This window comes from Sorex araneus, chromosome 6 (assembly GCF_027595985.1).
Source record: "Sorex araneus isolate mSorAra2 chromosome 6, mSorAra2.pri, whole genome shotgun sequence".
NCBI lineage: Eukaryota > Metazoa > Chordata > Mammalia > Eulipotyphla > Soricidae > Sorex > Sorex araneus.
The window spans coordinates 54,856,887-54,881,709 of record NC_073307.1 but is presented as its reverse complement, the minus strand read 5'-3'; the positions used below and the strand labels follow the sequence as shown (position 1 = coordinate 54,881,709).

General features: G+C 48.2%; 1 protein-coding gene across 1 annotated transcript in view; it reads right to left on the bottom strand.

The window, feature by feature from the left end:
• The window catches only part of CHRNA7 (cholinergic receptor nicotinic alpha 7 subunit), a 71,225-nt gene that overhangs the window by 7,105 nt on the left and 39,297 nt on the right, over positions 1 to 24,823 (bottom strand). Inside the window, exons 4-9 of the mRNA XM_004617757.2 lie at positions 20,938 to 21,047; positions 7,087 to 7,166; positions 5,028 to 5,195; positions 2,250 to 2,444; positions 850 to 936; positions 577 to 686 (exon numbers count right to left, since the gene is read on the bottom strand). Of these exons, the coding sequence (XP_004617814.1) occupies positions 577 to 686; positions 850 to 936; positions 2,250 to 2,444; positions 5,028 to 5,195; positions 7,087 to 7,166; positions 20,938 to 21,047 (750 nt within the window). The remainder of the gene's footprint in view (positions 1 to 576; positions 687 to 849; positions 937 to 2,249; positions 2,445 to 5,027; positions 5,196 to 7,086; positions 7,167 to 20,937; positions 21,048 to 24,823) is intronic.

Below are 24,823 nucleotides of genomic sequence, written 5' to 3'. Positions count from 1 at the left end.
CCCCCCCCCCGTTGCACCGAAACCAGATAGCACGGAGAGCCGGGAAGTACAGCTGGTGCTGGCCCTGCCAATGGAGACTGTCAGGCATGCGTGACCCCGGTCAACTGCCACCAGATCATCAAGAACAACGAGGGGTGGGAGGAAGAGAGAAGCAATTTTGGACGTTGATAGGAAGAGAGCAGGAAAGCTCTACTAGGTGGACCATGGATCTGTGCAGAGGCACGGTGCAGGATCTCCACTCCGCCTACTCATAAGAGGGACACCCCACACGGCTGGTGCTGGGGTTTATAGAGTCAGCCTCTCGGGCCCCAGCTCTGGGTAGAGGCACCCCGCTTCCGTGGTGGACCAGAAGGACAATGTCCCTCACGGTGGGAGGGGCCTATTCACAGTGGGAGGAGCCATTTATTCATGGTGGGAGGGGTCTTGTGGAGGGAGGGGCCATGTCTCCATAGTGGGTGGAGCCATGTTTATGGAGGGTGGGGTCTTTGCAGAGGGCAGAGGCATGTCTACATGGTGGGCGGGGCCTTGCAGTGGGAGGAGCCATGGCTCCATGTCTCCAGGGCAGAAGGAACGTACCCACTTGGGCATCTTGCCGCCATCAGGGTCATGGTGGTGGTACTGCAGCACGATAACCGTCACCACCACTGAGAGGCCCACGATGATCATGGTACTGGCAAAGTACTGAGCTGCCGGGAGAAGAGAGCGGGTAAGCCAAGAGCCCATGCACTGAAGGCCCCCCTGTTCGTAGTCCTCAGACCCACAGGACACCAGTACCACCTGTTCTCCGACGCTAGGGGCAGGGGTGCCCAGGGCACAAAGTTCCACCATTCCAACCTGGGGCTCACTCACCAATCAAGGGCACCGAGTCCGAGGTCGCAGGCATGATCTCTGCTACCAGCAGCATGAAGACGGTGAGTGAGAGCAAGACCGTGATCCCTGAAACACAGACACAGCTGCACTGTCCAGGCTCAGCTGAGGGCCACAAGCCACCCACTGGGTTCCTTAGCCCTGCTGGGGAATTGCTACAGGAGGAGCCTGGGGCGTCCTGAACCATGATACATGCTTCTTGGGGCCAATGGGCAGGGCACTTGCTTCGGAACTTGAGACGTGTTAAGAACCGAGCCTGGCACACAAGTACCTCCTGAGAGGGAGGAGGAAAGGAGGTGTGTGCATACAGGAATGGCTGCCTTCTCCACTTTGCCTGCTGAGTGTCTCTCCTTGGACCTGGCATTAGTGGCAGTGCCTGAGACTTGGGTAGGAGAACAGGACACTAAGAAGGAAGTTGGAAGGGAGTGAAGCTGGTATGTCTGTTCTTTCTTTGCTCCCCTATCTATAGGCGGAGGGAAGGAAAACCAGTGTCAAGTGAAAAACACAAGAAAGCAAGTGAAATACACAAGGTAAAAACTGAAATATAGAAGCAGTGGCTGAAATACACAAGGCAGAGGCTGAAATACACAAGCCAGTAGGAGAAATGGTGGAGGGATGGGTGTTTGATCATTGTGAGATTGTACCCAAACATGAAAGCTTGTAACTATCTCATGGTGATTCAGTAAAATTTAAAAAATTAAACACACACACACAGAAATGCACAAGCCAGAGAGCGAAATAAATACACAGCCAGCGGGTCAGTTCTGCGCCTCTACCAATGTTCCCTAGGAGCTAAAGCCAGCAGGGATGTGCCTGAAGTCCCCCTCCCCCACTATAAGCTCCCAACCACCCCCAAATCTCAGAAAACAGCATAAGGTTGACCCAAACTCTCAATATTCCCTCTCTTTGAGGTCAGAGCTAGGGCTGAGGGGCATGTGAACCTGGCAAGAAGAGAGAGCTCACAAGTTGGGCTCAGTGGGACTGGAATTTCTCTTGCGCTTGAATAGACCCATTCAACTGTTTCCTGCCCACTGTAAGTGTCGCCGGGCACAGGAAGGCAGTGGACAGAGACGTGCTGAGGAAGGGCAGAGCCTAGCCCTCCTGAGCATCTATGTCCTAGTGCTGGCCCAGGGGGAAGGGAGGGTCTGGGACATGCACATGACCATGGGGACAGAGCCCCCTGGGGGCCCTATTTGCTTGGACATGGGGTCAGTGGGTGGTAGATGCCCCCTCTCCCCGAAGGCCCTGGGACAGTACAAAAATCCCCAATCCCCATCCTGTGCAAGTACCGTGGGCCCAGCAATGCTGCCCTCAGACAGTGTATCCCCATCCCCACCCGACCCCACAGCAGACCCCCGCTAAAGGCATATAGGGAAACGCACCAAGGGAGATTTTCTCCCCAGAGTCAGCAGGCAGCAGGAAGACCAGGAGAGCCAGGGCAGAGATGAGGACGCAGGGGATGAGCAGATTGAGGCCATAGTAGAGGGTCCGGCGGCGGATGGTCACTGTGAAGGTGACATCTGGGTACGGCTCCTTGCAGCACTCATAGAACTTCTCACTCCGTTTCCCCGGGATCCCTCCAGGAAGGAAGGTGATGTTGGAACTGAGAACCAGGCTCCACTCTGTCCATTTTTGTTGTTGTTGTTGTTTTGTTTTTTGGGTTTTTTTTTTTGCTACCACTCAGGGATTCCTCTGCCCCTCTCAGAGAGCCTGGCAAGCTACTGAGAGTATCTCGCCCGCATGGTAGAGCCTGGCAAGCTACCCGTGGCATATTCAATATGTCAAAAACAGTAACAAGTCTCATGATGGAGATGTTACTGGTGCCCGCTCAAGCAAATTGATGAACAACGGGATGACAGTGTCAGTGACGGTGACCACTCAGGGCAGTGCCAGGATGCCAGGGACAGAACTGGGGACCCCACCACCTGTGTCCCTTCCTGGGCCCCCAGTACACTCACTTTAGTGGGTCCCACCACCTGTGTCCCTTCCTGGGCCCCCAGTACACTAACTTTAGTGGGCACCGCACAGCCAACACAAACACACTGAACCCATGCCTTCTGCTCTACTGTCTCCTTGGTTATCTTGGGAACATTTGAGCAAACGGATTCTGGTTTTGGTGGTGGGAGGGGCTGGACATTGAACACAAAGGTGAACTATTACTCCTCCCTGGAAACACATTCCTAGCCCCCACCATCTGTTGGGACAGCCCAATATTCCATGGGCAACAGACAAAATGCTTGTGTCAGCTCCAAATCGTGTTAGCTCCCAGAGCCTTTGGAAGGTGATAAGCGTGAACCCCACCTGAAAAGGCTTAGTAACTTTAAGGAAAGAAGCCCATATCTCCACCATTGATTATCAGGGAAATGCACAACCAAACACCAGTGAGATATACCACCTCACAGCAGTGAGACTGATGTAGAAAAGAACAAAAGTCGTGGGTTCGGGGACCAGACACAGGGGACACCCTCATCTACTGCTGGTGCTGGTGGGAATGTCGACTCTGGAAAACACTATGAACACTTGTCAAAAAAGCTAAGAACTGAACTTGCATTTGTCTCAGCAATTTCACTCCTTGGCATCTATCCCCAAAGGCCCCAGAACATTACTTTGAAAAGTGCTCTCTGCAGAACTACCCACAACAGCCTAAGTGTGGAAATTACCCCAGAGTCCATGAATAAATGAGTGATAAAGAAACTATGATTCATATGCACAATCAATATTACTTGGTTGTAAGGGGGGGCGGGAATCAAGCAATTTGATGCTAAGTGGATGGGACTGGAGGGAATCACGCTGAATGAAGCCAGACTGAAGGAAGGGAAGGGGATAGACACAGAATGATCTCTCTCTTATGTGGAATATAAAGTAGCATAATGAGGGAATAACAAAAAGCCAAAGGCAAGAGAATCCCAGAAAGAACTGAGCTGACTATGTCTGGACGGGGTGTGGGGAGCCTGAGGCAGTGGTAAGGGGAAGTGGGCAAATCTGGTGTGGAGGGCTGGGGTTGGCACATTGGATGCATGGCACTCTATAATGAACAATACAGTAAATAATGGTGCTTCAAATAAAGAAATAAAATGTAAAAATAGAAGAAATAAGCCTCAGAGAGTTGCCTGGTTTCTTCTGCTCTGGGAGGACTAACCAGGAGACAGTCTATAAATCAGGAAGTGAGTTTCCACCAGACCTGGGAAGTCCCTACAAGACATAGGTGGGGTGACCTTGTCTGAGGTCGACTCTGGGAGGTTCATGGAGCCAGCACAGGGAGACATCACTCCCATCTTTTGTATGCTACCTGTTCTGTGGTACTCAGTAAGGTCTGGCCTGTGCAGGGCTCATCACCACCATTCCTCAATCTTCCCAGACAAGTGCTGGGTGATTGAGGTGGGGAGAGAGAAATAAAACAATAGACACACTTCTCGGGGATGCCACTCTGTTTGCCCCCCTTGACATAAATCACCAGCAATAATCCCTGGCACTGCGTGGTCCCCTGAGCACCATCAGGAGTGACCCCCAAACACTGAACCGCCAGGAACAGACCCCAAGTACCAATGGGTGTGGCTCCCCACCAAACCAATACCGCAGACCCAAACACACACAACCCAAAACCTGGGTCCCACTGCTTGCCAAGTGAGCCGACCTGCCTAGTGAGAAGGATATTTGAGAAATGCAGAGCAGATTCTCTGCTCCTCTAAATGTCAGGGCTGTTTTCTCATTTCAAACCAATGATTCTATGTCCTCCCTCCCCCGATCTACCCTGTGCCATTTGCAGCCCAAGCCGACTGGGTGTGAGTAACGCAGGGTTTCCTACAGCGATGATTCCCCTCCAAGTTCCTCCTGGAAAGCATGGAGCTTCCTAATTGTTTTTTTGTTATTGTTGTTGTTGTTGTTTCTCCTGCTATAGCTCTCTGTGAATTATGGACAACACCGCAGGCTTCCATAAATGCTCATACGAAAACGTGGTCAGGGGATCAGGCGTTTTTCTTCAAGGCTGCCAAGTTCAGCTCCTGTTTTTTTTGCTGTGTGTATGTGTATATGTGTGTGTGTGTGTGTGTGAGAGAGAGAGGAGGATGGAATCTGCAGACACACATACGTGGCAAAAGCTCCCACCTACTCCCACTCAGCACACCCCTCCCTATGCCCCAGGCTGGTCAGGAGTTCCTTACCCACAAGGTCCCACTCGCCATTGGGGATATAGCCGCTGATATCTGCTTCTTGCATCTGGAGGTCCAGGGACCAGCCTCCGTAGGACCAGGAGCCAAACTTGAGCTTGCACTGCTGCACATCAAAGGGGAACCAGCGCACGTCGATGTAGCAGGAGCTCTTGAATATACCTGCATGGACCACAGGTGCCGTCAGGGGGCACGGGGCACCTGAGTGGGCTTTAAACACAGACCAGCAGACACCGGCTCCTTGGGGCAGAGGACATACACCTCAGTGGAGTCACTCTGGAAACTGCATAGAGGCTCTTCGAGAAATTACAAATAGAGCATCCATGTGTTCCAGCAACCCCGCACCCGGGGCTGTGGCCAAGGCAATGAGGTCACTATCCCCAGGAGAACATCCACAGCCTGGGTTCTCTGCAACCCAACCCATGACAATGGGAAATGAGTGCAGCACATTTCCAACAGGTGTCAAACCCCGAATCTGGTTTTGGGCACCATGCACGCCCACCTCAGCACTCAGCACCGCCACATGTGGCCCCTGTAAAATCAGTTTAATCAAAAACACCTTCATGGAGCTAGATGCAGAGTAGGGGGAGGGGGAGGGTATTTGGGAGGTGCAGACACCAGGCCTGGCAACTCTCTGTCATTCAGGAAAGGACAGGTTTAGTGCTAGGGCCCTAGGAGGCCGTGCTGAGAACCACAGGGGCCACATTGGGAGTGCTTGGGGTTACTTCAGGACTGCCCCCTGTGCCAGGGACCAAACCAGATGACTACAGGCAAGGCCAGGGCTTTAAGCTCTGTGCTCTGTCTCTGATCAGTGCATTATTCATTTGCAGTACCAGGGACAGCATTCAACCTCACACAATCAAGTCACATGCTCTCCCTGCCCTCTGGGAAGCTCTCTAGCACAGAAACATGGACAGACCCTTGGTCTCTGTCCTCAGACCCCATCATGCCAGGCTAGTACCAGGCACAGTGGAGAGAGATGTCAGCCCACAGAGGCAGACGGGCTGGTCCCTGATCTGAGTGTATGGCTAAGTCATTGCCATGTTGCACATGTCCATCTGTCCACTCTAGGTACATCCTACAGGAAAACGTTGTCTGACTGTACCATCACATTTGATTGAATGACCAGGGAAAGAGCAGCAAATTAGCACTACAGAGGCTCCAGATTGGCACAAGCTGACAGCCAGGGAGGGGGTAACCTCAGACAGACAATACAATCTTTCCAGAGTTCCATGGTTGTAAACAAAAGTTCACAAAACAGAGTGGGTGATACTCATGCCAGTCTCGGCCTTTATCAAAATCACCAACTCCTGCTCTGTATAAGGCAATATTGACGCTGTCCCAGTGAGAATGCAAAGAGAGGATGATATGGAGAGTAGAGTAATTTTCTAGTTGAACTTCTGTGGCAGAGCTGCCCCCCACACACACACCCAAAATACTCCTGTGCCCGGGCATGGCTGCTGGACAGGACAGCACCTGATCCATCACTGGGTCCACCATGGTCTCTGCCACCCACAGCCTCTGTCACACAGCTCAGGACTGTCCAGCCAGCATACAGCGAGTCCTGTCGTTATGGCTCAGTTCCCTGGGCAGCCCAGAGATCCGAGATCCTGCTGGGCAGCCTCACGTGGAGGGTTCTGGGGAGCGGCACTGTGCCCCCCCTTGTTGAGTCTTCTCTGGTTACACCCTCTAGTTACAGCTCTGTGGAGATGCCTCAGGTGGATGGGGGCTGCTCTCAGGCTTGGGGGCGGATGGGGGTCTGTATGTAGTGGGTCAGGCTCTGCCAGGGTTTGCAGGCAAGGAGGGGGGAGGGAGGAGGCTCAGGGGCACAGTACATATGATCCCTGGTGTGGATCGTCACCAGGATCAAACAGGACACATGCACAGAACAGGTGCATATCGAGGACCTGGGTGGCATGGGACCTGAGATGCAGGAAGAGGCATCTGAGCACATGCATGGAGGGGAGTCTGGGGGGGACGATAAGAAGGAGGGGTCACCTGACTGACCGCTGGCTTCCATTCTGGTTATGGGGGCCAAGGAGGAGGCTCTTACCTGGAGGGAGGTACTGACAATGCCCCGAAGAATTCACTAGCACATTGGTGTGGAATGTGGCATCGAATCGCTCGTCGGCACTGCAGAAAGCCAAAGGGGACTGGGTGAGCAACTTTGCACAGACCCACCAGCCCCCACGGTTGGGCTAGGACAGATGCCAAGGCACCATCGCCTGAAGCCAGGCGCTAGTCTGGGAGGGGGTCCACTGCATACACAAGGCCCTAGGCACTGGGGCTGCTTACTGAATGTTACATTTATTATCCTCACATTTCAGATGGTTCTTGCATATTTTGTTTTGGGGTGGGGAGGCCACACCTGGCAGTGCTCAGGATACCAGGTATAGATGTGGACCAGACTGTTGGGGCCCCTACGAAGGCACACCTCTATCTGCATCTACAGACATTTCTTCATCGGGTTGTGGGCCACACCCAGCTGTGCTCAAAGCTTACTCCTGGCTCTGTGCTCAGGGGTCACTCCTGGAGATGCTCAGAGGTCATGTGTGATCCCCGGGACCAGACCGGGAGGAACTATGTGCAACTATGTCTTAACCTTGGCAGCTCACTAATATTTTTATCCCATCAATTTTCCTCAAAACTGACAGCTCTCTGCTCAGCCTGAGCAGAAGTAAGATGGAGTGCCTTTCTCCTGCAACTTTTGTCAAGAACTCTTTCTTCGGGCACTATTTCCCAATATTTTAATCATAGTTTATTTTAGGGAGCCCCAAGCTCAGCAATCTTATTTTGCATATTCAAACTTGCTCATATTTACTGGAATTTTTACCAGTTGCTTTGCTTTCTAATCCTGCTCAAATCCTGTTACTCAAATGTCTATTCTGATTGTCTCCATAATAACTAGTGTTTCTGAGCCTTTCTTTCTGGCAATTTAACCTCTGCAAAGTAGCTCTGATTTCCTGAAAATGTCCTGATTTCATTTCTCCCGCAGAGAATGGTTTAATAGGTGACAGAATTCTACGTGGATAATTGTCTTTCAGTACTCAGAAGATATTATTTTTTTCTGGCTTCTGTTCTTGCCACTGAAATGCACACATCAGTGCAACTGGCATTCCTTTGTGGGTAACCTAGGATCTTTCTCATGTTTGTAGGGTCCCCTAAGCTTGTGCATCCTCTAACTCTCATTCATTTGTCCAGGGCCCTTTTATGACCTCTTTCCTCAGACTTCTTCCTAAACTACTTTGGCCATCTGAGGATGTCTGTTTTTCGTCAATATCACTGCATCATCAGACATGCCTTTGGCACACAGTTTCTGTAGAAAAGAAGTTTGCTTTCAGGTGGAAAACATGGATCTGGGTTAGCTGTTGCACCCTGCCTGGTGTAGACAGGACTTTGTAGCTCTTGTTAAATTGCAGGCAACTGAAAGATATATAAATTGGTAGTAATTTAATTGTCAGGGATTTGACTTCCTGCAGCCTGTAGATAAATAGCTGACGTGACCCCTCTTGCCATTTATCTCAATATTCTTTTCTACCAGATAAATTTGTCCTGATTTGACATCTTTGAACTCCTCCTAACATCTGCTTGATCCCCTTACATCAGACGCTTACAGCAAATTATCTAACAGGTGTTTATCTTCTCAACACTGAGATAAAGCTGGCATGAACACTGTGTACCTCTACTGTCGGCTGAGTTATATTTCTGCATAGTGATTTCCATGGTACATTTAGCTCCCACTTCTCACAGGGCACATCATTGTCATTATTTTTTGGTGTATGCAGTGAGATTAAGATCTAGTTTTGTTTTGATTCTTTTTTCTTTTTGGCCACTTTGCTCACGGCTTACACCTCATTCTAAATTCAGGGATTAGATCACTCCTGGTGATGCTAGGGGGCCACTCTTGGTGCCAGGCATCAAACTCAGATTGGCTGCACCTAAGGCTACCGTTCTATACATAGATACATATTATAATCTACATATTGTATAGATATTACATATAACATACAATCTATATATTATACAATTATATATACAACCTGTATGCAATATATTAGAATATATTATTATAATGCACATTTTTAACATAATACTTATTATATATCTTTTTGTTTGTTTGGGAGCCACACTCAGCTGTGCTTAGGCTTACTCCTGGCTCTTTGCTCAGGGGACTACCATGGAATGCCTGGATCAAACCCGGGTTGACCATAGGTAGTGCGAACACTCTACCTGCTGTGCCCCAAATTCTAGCCTTCTTTAAAATTTGATTTTATTATAATGTAGGCAACATGGTAATAGAGATAGCTTACAGTGTTGATGTTTCTGGTATTGACATATAGTTATTGCACTCTCCCACCCCCCAAATGACCAAGACCTTCAATCACTGTGGCTGTTTCCCTCTTGTCCTCCTTTTCCTTCCTCCTTGTCTTAACCACCCCCCTTCCCCCAGTGCCTGGGAATTTGGGTTTTGTCATCCAAGGCCAAGGGACTGCCACCTTTCAATACTAGCATCTAGTTTCTTCTTTCTATACACCATAGATGTGTGAGACCATCTGGTATTTAAGGAACAACACGATCACAGAATGCAATCATTTCTTTGTTGTTAGGAGTGCATAATTAAGACAGTCTTTTGAAAAATTTGATACATTTCAAAACCATAAGAGCCAACACTCGTTGAAGCATCTGACCCAAGCTGTAATCATCTTCAAATGTTTGCTAAGGAGGTGGAGTGGGGTGGGCAGGAACATTGGCAAGGAGGCTGACACTAGTGGGGAGTTTGGGGTCACATTGACCACCTGAAACTGACCAACAACTTTGTACATCACTTTGCCAAACAAAAACAAATGAATTGTGAAAGATAAAAAAGATAGTACAGGGAATACACCGCTTCCTCACATATGGCAGGTCTGATCCCCAGCATCACACCGGGGCCCTGAGCCCCACCAGGAGTGAGCCCTGAGCACAGAGCCAGAAGCAAGTCCTGAACACCACCAGATGTGGCCCCCAAGCAAAATATGAAAAATAAAGTTCAAAACTTGAAATACTGTATTGCTGCCATGTGCTCATTCTTCAGTAACTATATTCATCAGGATTTGCCTCTGGAAAGTAATCACACTTCTTACCCCCATTCCTCTACAGTTTCCTTCTATGACAGCAGTGAATGTGAGTGACCCTCCCCAGAGGCTTCCTGTGCCTTATAGGGTCAAGCTTTTGGTTGCTGGGGCTCCCTGCCATCCTACTTTCTCTATGCCCTTAGCAATGTGCACCAAAAGTTGAAAAATAATGATTATGACAGCACCTTCCATAAAAGCTAAGCCAATTAGGGGTGGAGCAATAGCACAGTGGGAAGGGTGTTTGCCTTGCATGCAGCCTACCCAGGTTCGAATCCCAGCATCTCATATGGTCCCCCTAGCACCGCCAGGAGTAATTCCTGAGTGCATGAGCCAGGAGTAACCTCTGTGCATTGCCAGGTGTGACCAAAAAAAAAAAAAAAGCTGGGCCACAGTGGAATGCACTGTACACAGACAGGACCTGGCACTTGAAAACTCCAGCCAATTATGGCATTTGCTGTGCTTTCCTTCATCTTTCCCATCCATCTATTAGCTCATAGGGATTCATCCAGGAAATGCTTCTTCAACTGTGTCCTATTGGTCATTCAGCACTTCCTCTGAGTTTTTCATTTGGATAATTTTTTCCTCCTTCCTAGTCTCCTGACTGTTTCCCCAAGCAGATTTTTATTGATGCTGAGGGAGAGGAACTTGGGGCCACTCCTAACCAAGTGCTGCCTGGCAGTGCTTGGGAGACACCAGTGTCACATCATGGGGTGCTGAGGGCGATGCCAACCTTTTGGGGAAAAAATATGGACACTCCTCAAAAACCTAAGCATTGAGCCTCCCTATGGCACAGCAATTCCACTCCTGGGCATCACCCCCAAGAATCCCAAATCTCTATTTAGAAAAGGCATTTGTGTTCTTATGCTGCAGCACTGCTCACAATCACCAACATCTGGAATCAACCCGAGTGTTCAAGAACAGACAACTGGATCAAAATACACAATGGAGTATTACACAGCTCTGCAAAAAGCGAAATCATGCAACATGTCACCACGTGGCTGGATCTGGACAGGCTCATACTGGGGGACATGGACCAGAGGGAGAGGGACAGACATAGAATGATCTCTCAGGTGTAGGATAAAAAGAAACAGAATAGGGCATAACAAATGCCCCAAGGCAAGAGAAACTGAGAACTGGTCTTCAGTAGGAAGCTTCCCAGTGGGACCACGGTGGGGAATAAGACAGGTGGGGGGGTTCGGGGGAGAAGACACAGAGACAACGGTGGGTACGGATGGGCATTTGGGGGAACAGAGTGGTAGTGTACATTCTAGGGGGACAGGGTGGTGCTGGATTTTGTTAGGAATGAAACGTCACCATTAATAGTATTGCAAATCACAGTGCCCAAAATCAAATATTTTGAGCTACTTCCTAGGGGGATTGGGAGAGAGGCAAGGTGCCCCCCAATTTCGCAGCCCAGAGGGCACCCATCTTTCCCCCTGCTGGTTCTGCCCTGGAGCCTTCTCCTAGCTGAGCCTCCTTCAGTGGAGTTTCCCACACATTCTCCTACTCCAAACAGCAAATGTTTCCTAGAACTGACACTCCCAGCTTGCTGGAAGTTTTCCTGGTTTTGTGCTAAGGCAGGGGAGCACTGTTAGAGAGGCGGGCAGAGAGCAATATAAGATGGAGACATGGGAAATCACTCAGAGAGGAACTGAGCTGGATGGAGCAGCGGGAAAATCGGGGGTGCAGACATAGCCCTGAACCTAACCGCACCTCACATAAGGCAAAACTTAAAGGGAGTCACAGACTTCACTGTGAGTCTCCAGATACAACCAGAAAAAAAGGCAGGAAAGAAATCAGGAGGGATTTTCTTCCAGGCTCATTGTCCTTTGACCAAGCACACAATCCATCAGAGGGGGAAGAAACAACAACAACAACAACAACAACAAAGACTTGATAAGCTAGATTTCATTACAGTGGAAAAAGTACAACATAGCACAAACATTTGTTCTGCGAAGATCCCGTGAAGGCCTTGGAAAAACACGGTAAGGTCAAACACAGATCAGATCTATTTAGAAGAACGAACTCCCCAAATTCCATGGTAAAAATACACTAAAAATGAATGACTCAAGGCCAGCAAGTGCACAGTTAGGAATGAGTTATCATTCCACAGTTATCAGAGGGGCCCAAGTGAGAAACAATGAAGGCGGAATGCAACTCCTTTATTGAGATGCTTGGGGGGGTTGGAGGGCATGTGAGTGGGGCAGATACTCTGAGAGAAAAATATAAAGAAGAGTTTGGAAGTTTCTTAGAAAACTGAACATCTACTTATCATAGAGCCCAGCAATCATACACACTCAGGTGATTTATATTCGAGAAATGAAAATTTAGGCTGCCATACAAGTTTAATCATGCTTCTTCACAGAAGGTAGATTTATATTTACCAAAATATGCAAATATTTTGGGGCTGGAGTGATAGCACAGCGGGTAGCGCATTTGCCTTGCACGTGGCCGACCTGTGTTCAATTCCCAGCATCCCATATGGTCCCCTGAGCACTGCCAGGAGTAATTCCTGAGTGCATGAGCCAGGAGTAACCCCTGTGCATCAGCCAGGTGTGAGCCAAAAAGCAAAAAAAAAAAAAAGTAAATATTTCAAATACCCCTTTGCAGGTGAATGGTTAAATATATTACATCCAACCACAGAACACCCTCACCCACTGCCCCTAGGCTTCAGGCTATATGAGTTGATGTACCACCATAACATTGAAACCCAGTAAGTCTAGAGGTAAAGAAGTGTTAAACCAGGCCAAGATCTCCCTAGAAGAATCATATGAAGACAAGTTGTGATGCATTGATGCATTGCCGGGTGTGACCCAAAAAGAAACAAAAAAGCAGCTAACAATGAAATAATCTCTCTGATTTGTACCTTGTCCATTCTTGATTATATTAAGTGATTGGGCTATTGAACCTATTGAATAGTCTAATAGTGATTAGACTATTAGAATATAAGTGTGGGGAGGAATTGAATATAGAAGGAACATCTCTCTCTATTTTTCAAATGTGCTGTTCATTAGGAGTCCATGGTGATAGTCTTATATCAAAACTATGAGAAACTTACTAAATAGCCAACAGTGGTAGATTAGGATATACTTGTTCGCTGGGATATTGTCACCATGAAAACTTAGTTGAATAGTGCACCAGGAGGGCACTTGCCCTGCACATGGCAGGCTTGGGTTCAATCCCCTGGAACCCCATCTGGTCTCCAAAGCCCCACCAGGAGTGATGCCTGAGCACAGAGCCAGGAGTAAGCCCTGAGCACTGCCAAGTGTGGCCCAAAAACAAACCAAAGAAATTAAAATAAAATGGTGATTTAGGGTAAAAAAAAAAAAGGGAATGTGTGAGAGGACAGAAAGATGCACACAAAATGCACCAAGTAGATGGACTGTAGAATGGTACGTAAAATCAAATTTAGGCTGGGGGCGGGCTCAAGGCTAGAACATGTGCCTGAAAGTCACAAGGCTCTGAGCACCATCCCCAGGCATCCCATGCCCCCTGCACTCCCCCCAGGTGCGGCCCTGGTCGCCCCCCGTCTTGTCAGCCCCAAGACCTGAACCATTGGGCCTATACAACCAGGCTGACTTATTACCAGAGTGGCTTCAGGAACCCCTTGAGCACATCTGGCAAGTCCCCACCCCCCCCCCAAAGAATCCACAAAGCAGCCGTTCACTGCCCCCTCCTCCAATACCAACACTGCCACTCAGTGCCCTTCGAGAGAAGGAATGCTGAGATGCTTGTACCAGAGCAGAGCCGAGTGGCTTGAGGGCCTGACCAGAACCTTCTGCTGCTGCCCTACTGCTGAGTCCTCCCCACAAGATCAGAGTTGAGGAGGGGGGGGGGGGCAGAAGCAATGAGGAGCAGGAGGACATTGTTCTGGGCTCCATAGATCTGGGTAACTGATAAAATCTGACAGCCTTCCCCCTATTGGGGCTCTGCTCACTGTTTTATTTGTGTTTGGTTTGGGGGCTGCGCCCAGCAAAGTTCTCAGTCTGTCCTGGTGGCAATTGTGGGAAGCCAGGGAGAGAGCTCAGGCTACCCGCACAAAAAGCTCAGCCCATCAGGCTCGCTCTCTCTTGCGCTCTCTCTCGCTCTCTCTCTTGCTCTCGCTCTCGCTCTTTCTGATATAGCCTCACTATTTTCAGCCAAATCCTATTTTTCCCAAGTGACTTCACCCATCACTAATGAGAAGCTATTATCTCTTCCCTGTTCACTTCTCTTCTCTGAGTTCATGGAGTGTTAGAACTGGTTCTATTTTTAGGTCAACAATCAACTGGAAGACACGACCATGTTGTAGCTTGCTCTGTAGTATTCTGGATGGCTTGTTTTTAATTACACTCGCCATGTGCTGGCTTCTAGCAGGCAGAGCTGTCATCCTTGCCTGGCCGAGGACTTGCCATGAATCGGACTAACTGTGCAAGGGTCACCTTTCAGCCAGTCGCAGCTTTCTTGTGCATAAGAGTCAGTCAGTTGTGGAAATGCTCTTTGATTCTCAAGCGCTATTCCCAGCTGGAGGTGAACTCAGCAGTTCCTCCTTCTCCACCGAGACTGAATCTTTCCTTTCAAACATTATGCAGTGAATCCCACTTAGTTAATGTACTAAATCAATCCACCCTTGTCTACACTTACCTGGTCTACTGGATTTCATCTGCTAGTATTTAATTGCAATATCTACAGTTATGTTTGAGGTTTGCTGATAGTTCTCTAGAGAAGCCTAAATATTAACATATTTAATATGTGTTGGTTTACAAACTTTTCATCTTTTACCTATGTTCTAGAATTAATGCCTATGCAATTATTCTTTTATTAAAGAAGCATATTTTTCTGCTACAAGGGAGAAATGTAATGTCTATGTTAAAATGCCATTTCTTGATATCATCTAATATCAATTCATCTAATATTTAACTACAAATATTTATTTTCATTTTTTTCATTTTGGACACATAGAATCTCTTATGAATACTATGAATCATAACTTATGAATCAGAGAGACTCCTTGCCACCAATCTCCACTGATACTCCTTTATTCTCAATCTCCTACAACCCAAACCCTCTAAGCTATCATTTACATTTGAAAAGATTATCAAATACTTAAATCTGGCTGATTTCTGGGTGGTTTCTTTCCTGACAACTTCTGACAACATCCCATGGTTGCATATCCCTAGTTTTATCTCATTTTATTGAAGCATATCCTGGGAACATTCTTTTGGATATGATGTCAATCACTGAAGTCTTTACCCATTTGAAAATTTCTTCATTTTTGTCAGGATTGTCCAGTTCACCTAGAGATGCTCATGTTTAAAATAATGCCCTTCTCAAACTTGAGTCCAGTGCTCTATTAACTTAGGCAAATTTGCTTCTTGTTACAAAGGCCTCTTCATTTCAGAGCTTTTAAAAATGTTTTACTTTGATCTTGGATGTTTTAATTTTCAGCATGATAATCAAAGCCTATGTCTCCTTCACTTTTCCTCACTTAGTATTAGTCATTCCTGAGTAGACAAATACAGTCACTCCATTTCAACTCAGTGGGGGAAAGATAGAATGATCAGTAAATCATGTCAGGACCATTTCCTACCTTTAAAGGGCGATAAAGTTAGATCCTTATCTCACACCACATACAGAACTTTGGGGAAACTCACACAAAACGCAATTCAGAGCTATTTGTTTCACAAAGAGGTAAGAGAAGGGAATGTAACAGAAAGCATTTATAATCTTCTGGTAAGGAACTCCAAAGTCACAGAGGTTACATTAAAAAGTAATAAAAGATATGATTAAGAATGGATCATTTATTTTGAATAAAAAGCCATCAATCCTACTAAAAGATAACTTGAGCTAATTAAAATAGGATAATCCTTCATGAGACATCGGTATGGGAAGGAGAAGAGAAATACTCTCTAAATTAACTCTCAGGCTAAAGCCAGTACATTTTCTGACCTAGATCCAACACCTTTGCTACCTCAAGCTAGAATTCAAATTTTTAATTATGTCTTACAAGGGCTCTCTCTCTCTCAGGTTCTGGCCTCCAGCAATTCTCTCCTAAGTGATATCCCCCAGTAGTACCTGGAGTCCAATAGGGTCTCTGTTTGCTGTCTCAGATATTCTCCTTGTGCCACACTAACTTCTGGGAATAAAAAAAATGTGATAAGAACATGACCCCTAAGAGTGGCTTACATTAAAAGTGGCAACTGCAAGTATGAGATAGGGATGAAGAAAGAGGAATCTTGTTCACTCACTCATAGGATATCTTTTAACTTATTAGAGATTCCCCACTGCCAATTTCCATTGATCTGCCTTTATTTCCAATCTCCTACTAACCCAAACCTCTAAGTCATAGAAGTCACATGACTGATAAATTTATGTTACCAAGCAAAAAACCACAATGGAATATCCTCAAGAAAATAAGAAGATTCCATGGGCCCAGTCAACCCACTTCTGGGTTTGAAGAGAGAATGTGAAACATCAACACAAAAAGTTATTTGTAGGGCCCAAGAGTTAGTACAGCAGGTAAGATGCTTGCCTTGCACATAGCCAACCCTGGATTCAATCCCCAACACCTCATAGAGTCCCCCACACACTGCCTAGAGGGATCCTCAAGTGCAAAGCTAGGAAGAAGCCCTGAGCAGAGATGGTGTGACCCAAAAATCAAAAAACAAAAAAGAATTATGTTATATGTGCCCTGATGCCAAACATTTATGATCGCTAAACCATGGACCCATCCAGAGATGACTGGATAAATATGATATGGTGCATGTATATAATGAAATGCTCCTCAGCTGTCAAGAAAGAGAACATTTTCCCATTTGAAACATACAGAAGAAACCTGAGAGGGTTATGTGAAGTAGAAAAAGTCAATGACCCGTGATGCAATTTAAGGACATAAAACTATGAATGAATGAAACAAAACAAAATGACAAGATAGGGGACATTGACAACAGAACTTAGGTTAACTGTGGAGAAGGCAGTGGGAGAAGGAGTCAAGCTGAGAGTAGGGGGAGGGAAATTGTGGGACAGTTGAAGAAACCAGGTGCTATAATACAAATAATACAAATATACAAATATACAGGTGCTATAATACAACTATAAGAGATGTAAACAATAACAATAAGTGCTTTTAAAACAAACATCACCTAAAACATGTTATGAAAAAACTGACCCAGTCCCACAGCCACCATCATGGCAACTCACCCACCAGCCCTGATCTTCAGGTTCACAACCTAAATCTTCAAAGAGGTACAAGTCAGGCAGCTGAAATTCATGGGCACACTTCGGGGCAGGCCAGTCCCCACCTGGTGGTGCCCTGGCAGCCACACCCACACACCGCTATTGCCACCACACCAACAGCCTATGGCTCAACTCCACGGCTTTACGAAGAATCTCTGCACACTCGTCCCAGTCCTACAGTTTCTGGACTGTGCAGCCACATGTATGACATGCCCCAAATTCCACAGTACTGAAATTCCAGTAGAAGCACACCAAATTAGACAAGAAAGTAACGTAGAAGTCAACTAAACTCAACAACAAAAACAAGAAACCAGAAGGCTCAACTAGCAACAAACAGTTCAGTAACTTCTCAGACTAAGACTCAACAACTCCGTGGTAAGATAGAAGTTTTTACATTATTTTCTTTTACTGAAGAATTTTAATAATTCCTTTAGCCATTGTAATAAATAATATAAAAATTAATTGGTATTGGAATATTGCACTGTAGCACTGTCGTCCCATTGTTCATTGATTTGCTGGAGCAGTACCAGTAACGTCTCCATTGTGAGACTTATTGTTACTGTTTTTGGTATGTCAAATACGCCACGGGTAGCTTGCCAGGCTCTGCTGTGCAGGGGGGATACTCTCAGTAGCCCCAAAAGGTGCCCATTCTGCCTGGATCTAACTTCTCTCCCTGTGTCTTACAATATGGGTCTCTCTTAGAAGTGACAGGGTCACACAGCATCCCCAGGAGGGCCAAGTCATGGGCAACAGGCCTCATTGGCCACCCTCCCCACTACTGCATCTCCCTTCTCCTGCTGGCCCAGGATGCTTCTTTTCTCAAGATACCAGATCCTAGGGGAGGTGAACAAATGGGTTGGGAGCCTGCACACTCCTCATGCAGCTTAGAAACAATTCCACTCCTCAGGGCTTCACGCCTCCCAGGCAATCAAATCAGAGCTGACTCCCAGGGTCAAGGGCTTGGCGGCTGATTACAGCCCTCAAGGGCAGCCAAGCATGTCTTCCTCTTAGGAAATCCCCACCCCTAGTACCTCATACTGAGTGGAGGCTCAGAAAATTGCCCTGAGCTAAGCTGACAGGTCTCCACAAAAGCCCTGGCACCCCCCCCCCCACAAGCCTCAATCCTGCCCCATGTGCTGCAGATTCTCTGGCTTTCAGCACACTCAGCTGGAGGGACCCCACCCTGCAGAGTGGTACTCTAGGGCTCCCCCACCCCTCACGAGTCTTCCCTGAATATCTCAACTTCCTTTTTGCTCACTGTGTCTTCCAGCCGGCATAACTCAGGACGAGGCAGGAGCAGGGCTAACCTTGGTCCCCACTGCCCACTGCTCACTGCTCCATCCCTCCCTGGGGCAGCCAAGATGCTGATTGAAGCTCCCATTGGATTCCTGTCTCCTGGATTGATCCTGCAGACCCTGATAATCCTGTTTGGCTCTGTGTTCATCACAGAAAGATCAATATACTCATCTCCAAAAGCCAGACCATGGGGTCTGATCAGTTCCCAGGCCCCCAGGGGTCAGGGGTTACTCAGGAGTCAGATTTCTGGCCACAGGCAAGAGCACAATTCACCCAGGGCCACCCCGGAAACAAAGCTTACCCAGAAAACATCGAAAGATGCTCAGTTCTATTTGGAATTCTGCTCCAGTTCCCAACATAGCCTTTTGCATTTTGTCATTCCACCGTGCTGGCAAGGGATTTGCCCCAAGAAAAGTGGGATGTCAGATGCCAAGAAAAGATCATCCCGATGTGAGAATATGAAAATCCCCCAGCAGCCTTTCAGCCGGGGAGGGATGGGCTCCCCCCATCCCAAATCCAAAAGGCAGAACCACTCTCTGGATGCAGGTCATCTCAGGGAAAGGGAAACGATTTTGCTTCATCTAACTGGCAGAGATACCAAACTTGAAGAGCTGTGGAAAGGCAAGACCAGCTGCAGGGGACTCTATAGTCAGGCCCCGTTGGCTGTATGAGCAGAGCCAAGTGACTGACCCTCTTTGAGAATCCTGGGAAATGGAGGTGCCAGTATGGACTTGAGGACAAGCAGACCCTTTGCAGAGAGTAGATCCAAGCAGGCCGGTGGTGCCATCGGTCCAAAAACAGCAGTTTGAGCCAGGGCAGACAGGCTGGGTCCCCCCAATGGGCTGATGGAGGAGGACAGTGCCTGCCGTCCAGTCACTGAACATGGATGCACTTTCACGGGCCCGCATTCCCACTGTGCTGTGGACCGTGTCCACCCCCTCATGCCAGCAGGGGCATGGAGTAGAGCAGCTACTCACTTTGGGAGCAAATACTCAGGGGACTGGGAGTTGTTTCAGTAGACCAGAGGGAGAGCGTGCAACAGGTCATTATTCAAGGAAGAAAAAGGGGTAGGAAGCACAGTTTGATTAGAAGGATTAGCAGGCTGGGGAGTGGGGCAGGGGCTGGAGCAAGTGCGGGCAGGGGAGGGCTCAGGGTCCCAAGGCTTTCGGAGCACCCAAAGTATAATTCTGCTGGTCACCAGCACCTCTGTGGAGGCTCCAAGCTCGAGCATGCATGTGTATGCACACACACACACACACACACACACACAAACATGCACACAGGCATGCATACACAACAAGGGAAATGGATTTGAGTTTGAGACCCACCCCTTGTGTCATCCCCCAGCCTTCTGGAAGCAGCAGGAGCAGAACCAACAGATGAGGGGGAGAGACTGTTGTGGGGGACTCCCAGGTCAGGAAGTAACAAACCTGATTCTGGAAGCTTCTTTTTTTCTGGGGGAGGGGGGTTAAATCTAGTGATGTTCAAGGGTCACTCCTGGCGATGCCTGGGGGACCATATGAGATGATGGAGATCAAACTCAGGTCAGCAGTGTGCCAGGCAAGCTCCCTCCCTGCTGTGCTATCTCTCCGTTTCCTCTAGAAGCTTCTTAAACAGAGAACCGCTAGATTCCTTTCTTTGTGTTTGTGGAACTCGGGAGCATTTTTACACTTCTAGAAACTGGCCTTGCTGGATGCCTGCACTGTGGACCTCTGCTCTGTCCATCAGACCAGCTCAGATGACAGATAAGTCCCTACTTTCCAGACCTCAGGAGAAGGATGGTTGGAATAAGACCACTCTCGGCCCTTCTCTGTCACATATCCAACCTGCGCGTCCCTTGGGTCCACTCTACTCAAGCTGCCTACACCAGCTGACCCCCATACAAGTCCCTTGGGCACACGACTCTCCCCCAGCACCCAGTAGAGCATGGCAGGGATGTACTTGGGTCCAAACAGCAGGTCTGAGCTCTGCAGCCTGAGAGCAAGAAGCTTCTTGTGCCATTTGAGGGGCAAAAGTTTGCTCAGCATGGATTGGTGCTTTTTTTCTCTCTCTTTGGGTCACCCCTGGTGATGCTCAGGGGTTACTCCTGGCTCTTTACTCAGGAATTACATCTGGTTTGCTCAGGGATGCATATAGTATGTTGGGAGTCTAATCCAGATCAGCCACATGCAAGGCAAACGCCTTCCCCGCCCCCCACCCCATCCTGCCTATTGCCAGCATTTCTTGATTAAATGCTGGCAGGAATAAATCCACTTTCCCCTGTGGGCCCAGGCACTTACCTGTTGTAGAGAAGAATGTCTGGCTTCCATATCTGGCCATCTGGAAACCGGACGTTCTTCACGCCCGGGTACTCCGACATGTTCCACTGTAAGTAGTGATCTGTCCAGGACTGACACATACAGACAATGCCATTAGTGGCATTCACGTCTCTGCAAACTGGTCTCTTTCCCAGAGGCTACTCGGGATTCCAGAGCCAGCCAGAGGCTCGGCATTCATTTCCACAACAGACTTGCTCTCTGCCTCCCAAGAGGAAGTGGGAGCCAAAGAAACTCTTCTGAAATGCTTTGGAAAAGCATAAAACTCACGCCTCCGGGCCAACGGTCACCAGAACCACATAATGACAGAAGCGTTATGGAGAAGCCAGTCTGCTGGCTGCCGGCCGTCTCCGCCTACACCAGATGGTCACCCGCTGGCCCGGCACAGAGCATTACTCCCCAAGTTGTTCAGTTGAGGAAGGTTTGGAACAGCTGCACACCCTTTCCACGGGAATGACACCTCACAGACAGCCGCAGGGCACTTGTTTGGACCCAAGATTCTTTTTCTTGCAGGAAGGGGTGCACTTCTGAAACCCCAGCAATTCAAAACTCAGAGGACGAGGTGAAATGCTGAGCCAGGTGCAGTCCCAGAAGGCATTCGGAAAGCACAGGCATTTCCGGGGGCCTGGACCCCAGTTTAGTTCCAGAAGAGGAGCCATGCTTGGGGTCCACCCTCTCAGTCTACTTGGGGTGCACGGGCCCCAACAGTTGTCCCGAGGTATCATGCCGGCAGGTGAGACAAAGAAGCCTCCACGAGGCTCAGCCCTGTCCTCGGGGGCCACCTGTGGGTACACATGGGTCAAACTTTCTCAATTTAGACCAGCCAAGTCCAGAGTTGGTTGAAGGGTTAGAGGCAGGAGCCTCGTCAGATACCATCAGGGCAGGGCAATGCCCATCACAGGCGATCTTAATAATAATAGTAACAATAAAACCCAAAAACAAAAACAGAGCATCAGTGTGGTTTGAGTTAGCAGAACAGAGCAAAGCTTTAAATTAATTAATTTTGGTTTGGGGGTCACTCCTGGTGGTGCTCAGGGCTGACTCCTAACTCTGCACTCAGGAATCACCCCTGGCGGTACTCAAAGACCATATGGGATGTCGGGGATAAAACCCAGGTCAGCTGCATGCAAGGCAAATGCCCTCACTGCTGTTCTATTGCTCTGACCCCTAAGATACATCCTTGAGTCTCATGAGTATCCCAGGAATCTTAGGAGTCACGGGATCCTCTGATTCTGGACCTGCAGTGTGGGAGCCAGGCACTCAGAGCTGGTTTCTAGGGAGCCAGTGTGGGGAGCCCTGAGACTAGAGATTCTGAAGAAAAATGCAGGAGGATGGTATCTTCTGGAACGGGCCTTGTGGCCTGCAAACACCTACAAACAGGCCTCACTAGCTCTCCCACTCAACTATTTTGAGCTCCAAGCATGGACTATGGACGAGGATGTCCTTTTCCACTTCCCCCCTTTTATCCTCCTCCCTGCATCATCTCTGAGCACAACTCGTGATATTTCTATGGCTCGGAGATGAAGTGATGAAGGAGGCAGATATGCCAAAAAAGCAGCATTGCCAGCATCTATCTGTTCTGCTGTCTCACCTGCCATGAGGGAAATAATAGAACTCCCAGAAAGAGGTGTGGGAATGAGAGGGGAGAGGGGAGAGGGAGAGGGAGACGGAGGGGGAGAGAGAGAGGGAGAAGGACAGAGGAAGAGGGAGAGGGAGAGGAAGGGGGAGAAGGAGTGGGAGAGGGAGGGGGAGGGAAAGGGGAGAGAGGAAAGGAGAGGGAGGGGGAGGGGGAGAGGAGAGAGGGGGAGGGGGAGAGAGAGAGGGAGGGAGAGGGAAAGAGCAGGGTGTGTGAGAGAGATTAACCTAAAACAGATCGGAAAGCCTAAACCAGAAACACGGTCTCTGAATTCCAAAGTCAGACTTTTGTTTTGCTTCTGTGTTGTAAAGTCAGGGCCTTTTTTCTGGATAGCTCAGATGTCTCCCCAGAAATGGATTCTGTCCTTTCTCTTCATAGATGAAATCGGATTATGTCAGATGGGCCTCCCCAAATGATAAAACCAATCCACAGAGAAAATATACCCTCTGCTTCCTCCTGGCAATAAGAAGAGATAACTGGATCAGCAGACATTCTCTTCCTTCAGCTTTGCTAAATGAGTAGTTTTTCAACCTTTTTATGTCCACAAACCAGTGAAAATAGGAGACATATTTCATGGGCCACTAAGACAGCAATAAAAACCATTATTTATAATAACATTTTGCCTATTGGTTTTCAAATCTAATAGTGTGAAATGAAAGCCATGTGTTAAGTGGCAATAACTTTTCCAAGAATTGGCAGGAAATTTCAGCGAACCAGCAGTTGAAAACCTCTGGTCCCAATAACCAGAAAGTGCTACCAAATGGAAGACACTCAAAGGAGGAAAAATCAGGGCAAGCAGGACCAGAGACAGGGTAGGAATCAAGGCGGTGTCAGCATGGACCAACCTGGACCAGGTGGTTCTAACATATCCGAAGCTGTGTCAGTCTGTGCCAGCATTGCTGGGTGGTACCTTTCTGTGCTGAAAGGTGCCAGCTCATGCCAACAGGTTCCAGTCATGTACACCTGTGCCAGGTGGGACCAGTCTGTGCCAAACTGTGCTAATCCATACCAATCAGTGCCAGGTAGTGCCAACCAGTGCCAGTTCGCCTTACACAAAGTCCAAAGTTGTGTCCAAGCACCACAAAGTTTGGCCCAAACTCTTTCCACCAAATGAAATAAGATCAATACAGTTCATAAATTTGAAAAATAATCAACAGAGGATCAAAGAGCTGGTAGAGGGGTTAAGGCGCTTGCCTTACTCATGACTGACCACACAGGATTCCCCAAGACCAGCAGAAATGCTCCCTGAACACAGAGTTAGGAATAATCCCCAAGCATTTCCACCTCCATCCTTAATAAGGACATGGATTTAAAATTAAAGGAATAGAGGGGCCGGAGCGATAGCACAGCAGGTAGGGCATTTGCCTTGCATGCAGCCGACCTGGGTTCGATCCCCGGCATCCCATATCGTCCCCCAAGCACCACCAGGAGTGATTCCTGATGGCAGAGCCAGGAGTAATCCCTGAGCATGGCTGGGTGTGACCCAAAAAACAAAACAAAACAAAAAAAACTAAAGGAATAGATTAAAAAAAAAACTGTAAGGGAATGAGAACTTTCTCCACACTCTTTACTGCTGTTTGAGAATACAGAAAAAATCAAGCCTTCACCAGCATGACCTTATGAACAAAAACCTTAAAGGGAAGATCAAGGATGTGGGCTGAGATTTTCAGAACAGGAACTCAGGCAGGAAATAGACCCACTGAGGGAAGATTTCTATGCTTTCCTTACCCATCCTCCTCGTTAACTCTGTCCTACCCCTGCCCTGACGAGCTTCACTATCAAGCCCTTCTCTGGGGCTGGCTTAAGCCAGGCTTGGTCCCCAGCCAGAGAAAACAAAACCCACACTGGTTCTGGTGACATCAGGTGACATCATGTCCATGCTATGAATGGACATGGCAAGTAGCTGGGCAGAAAGAAGTTTCCCACTGTAAGGGTTCACACGTGCACTTCTTTCTAGACCAGCAGGGAGCTGGTGTGGCAGCCACCACTGACACCCACTCTCTTTCAAACAAACACACCATACACTTTCTAAGTATTCCTGCGGCAAAGGCACCAGGGTGTCCCACATGCAGAAGGGCTACGCCCCCAAGTCTCCAGTGTACCCCATCGCTGCCTTCCCTCTTTCTTGCCGCAAAGCCAGCGTCTCTCCCCCAGGCTGGCCCGCATCCATACCTCCAGGCCGCCTCCTGTCCTATGTCTCGGGAGCTGCCCTGC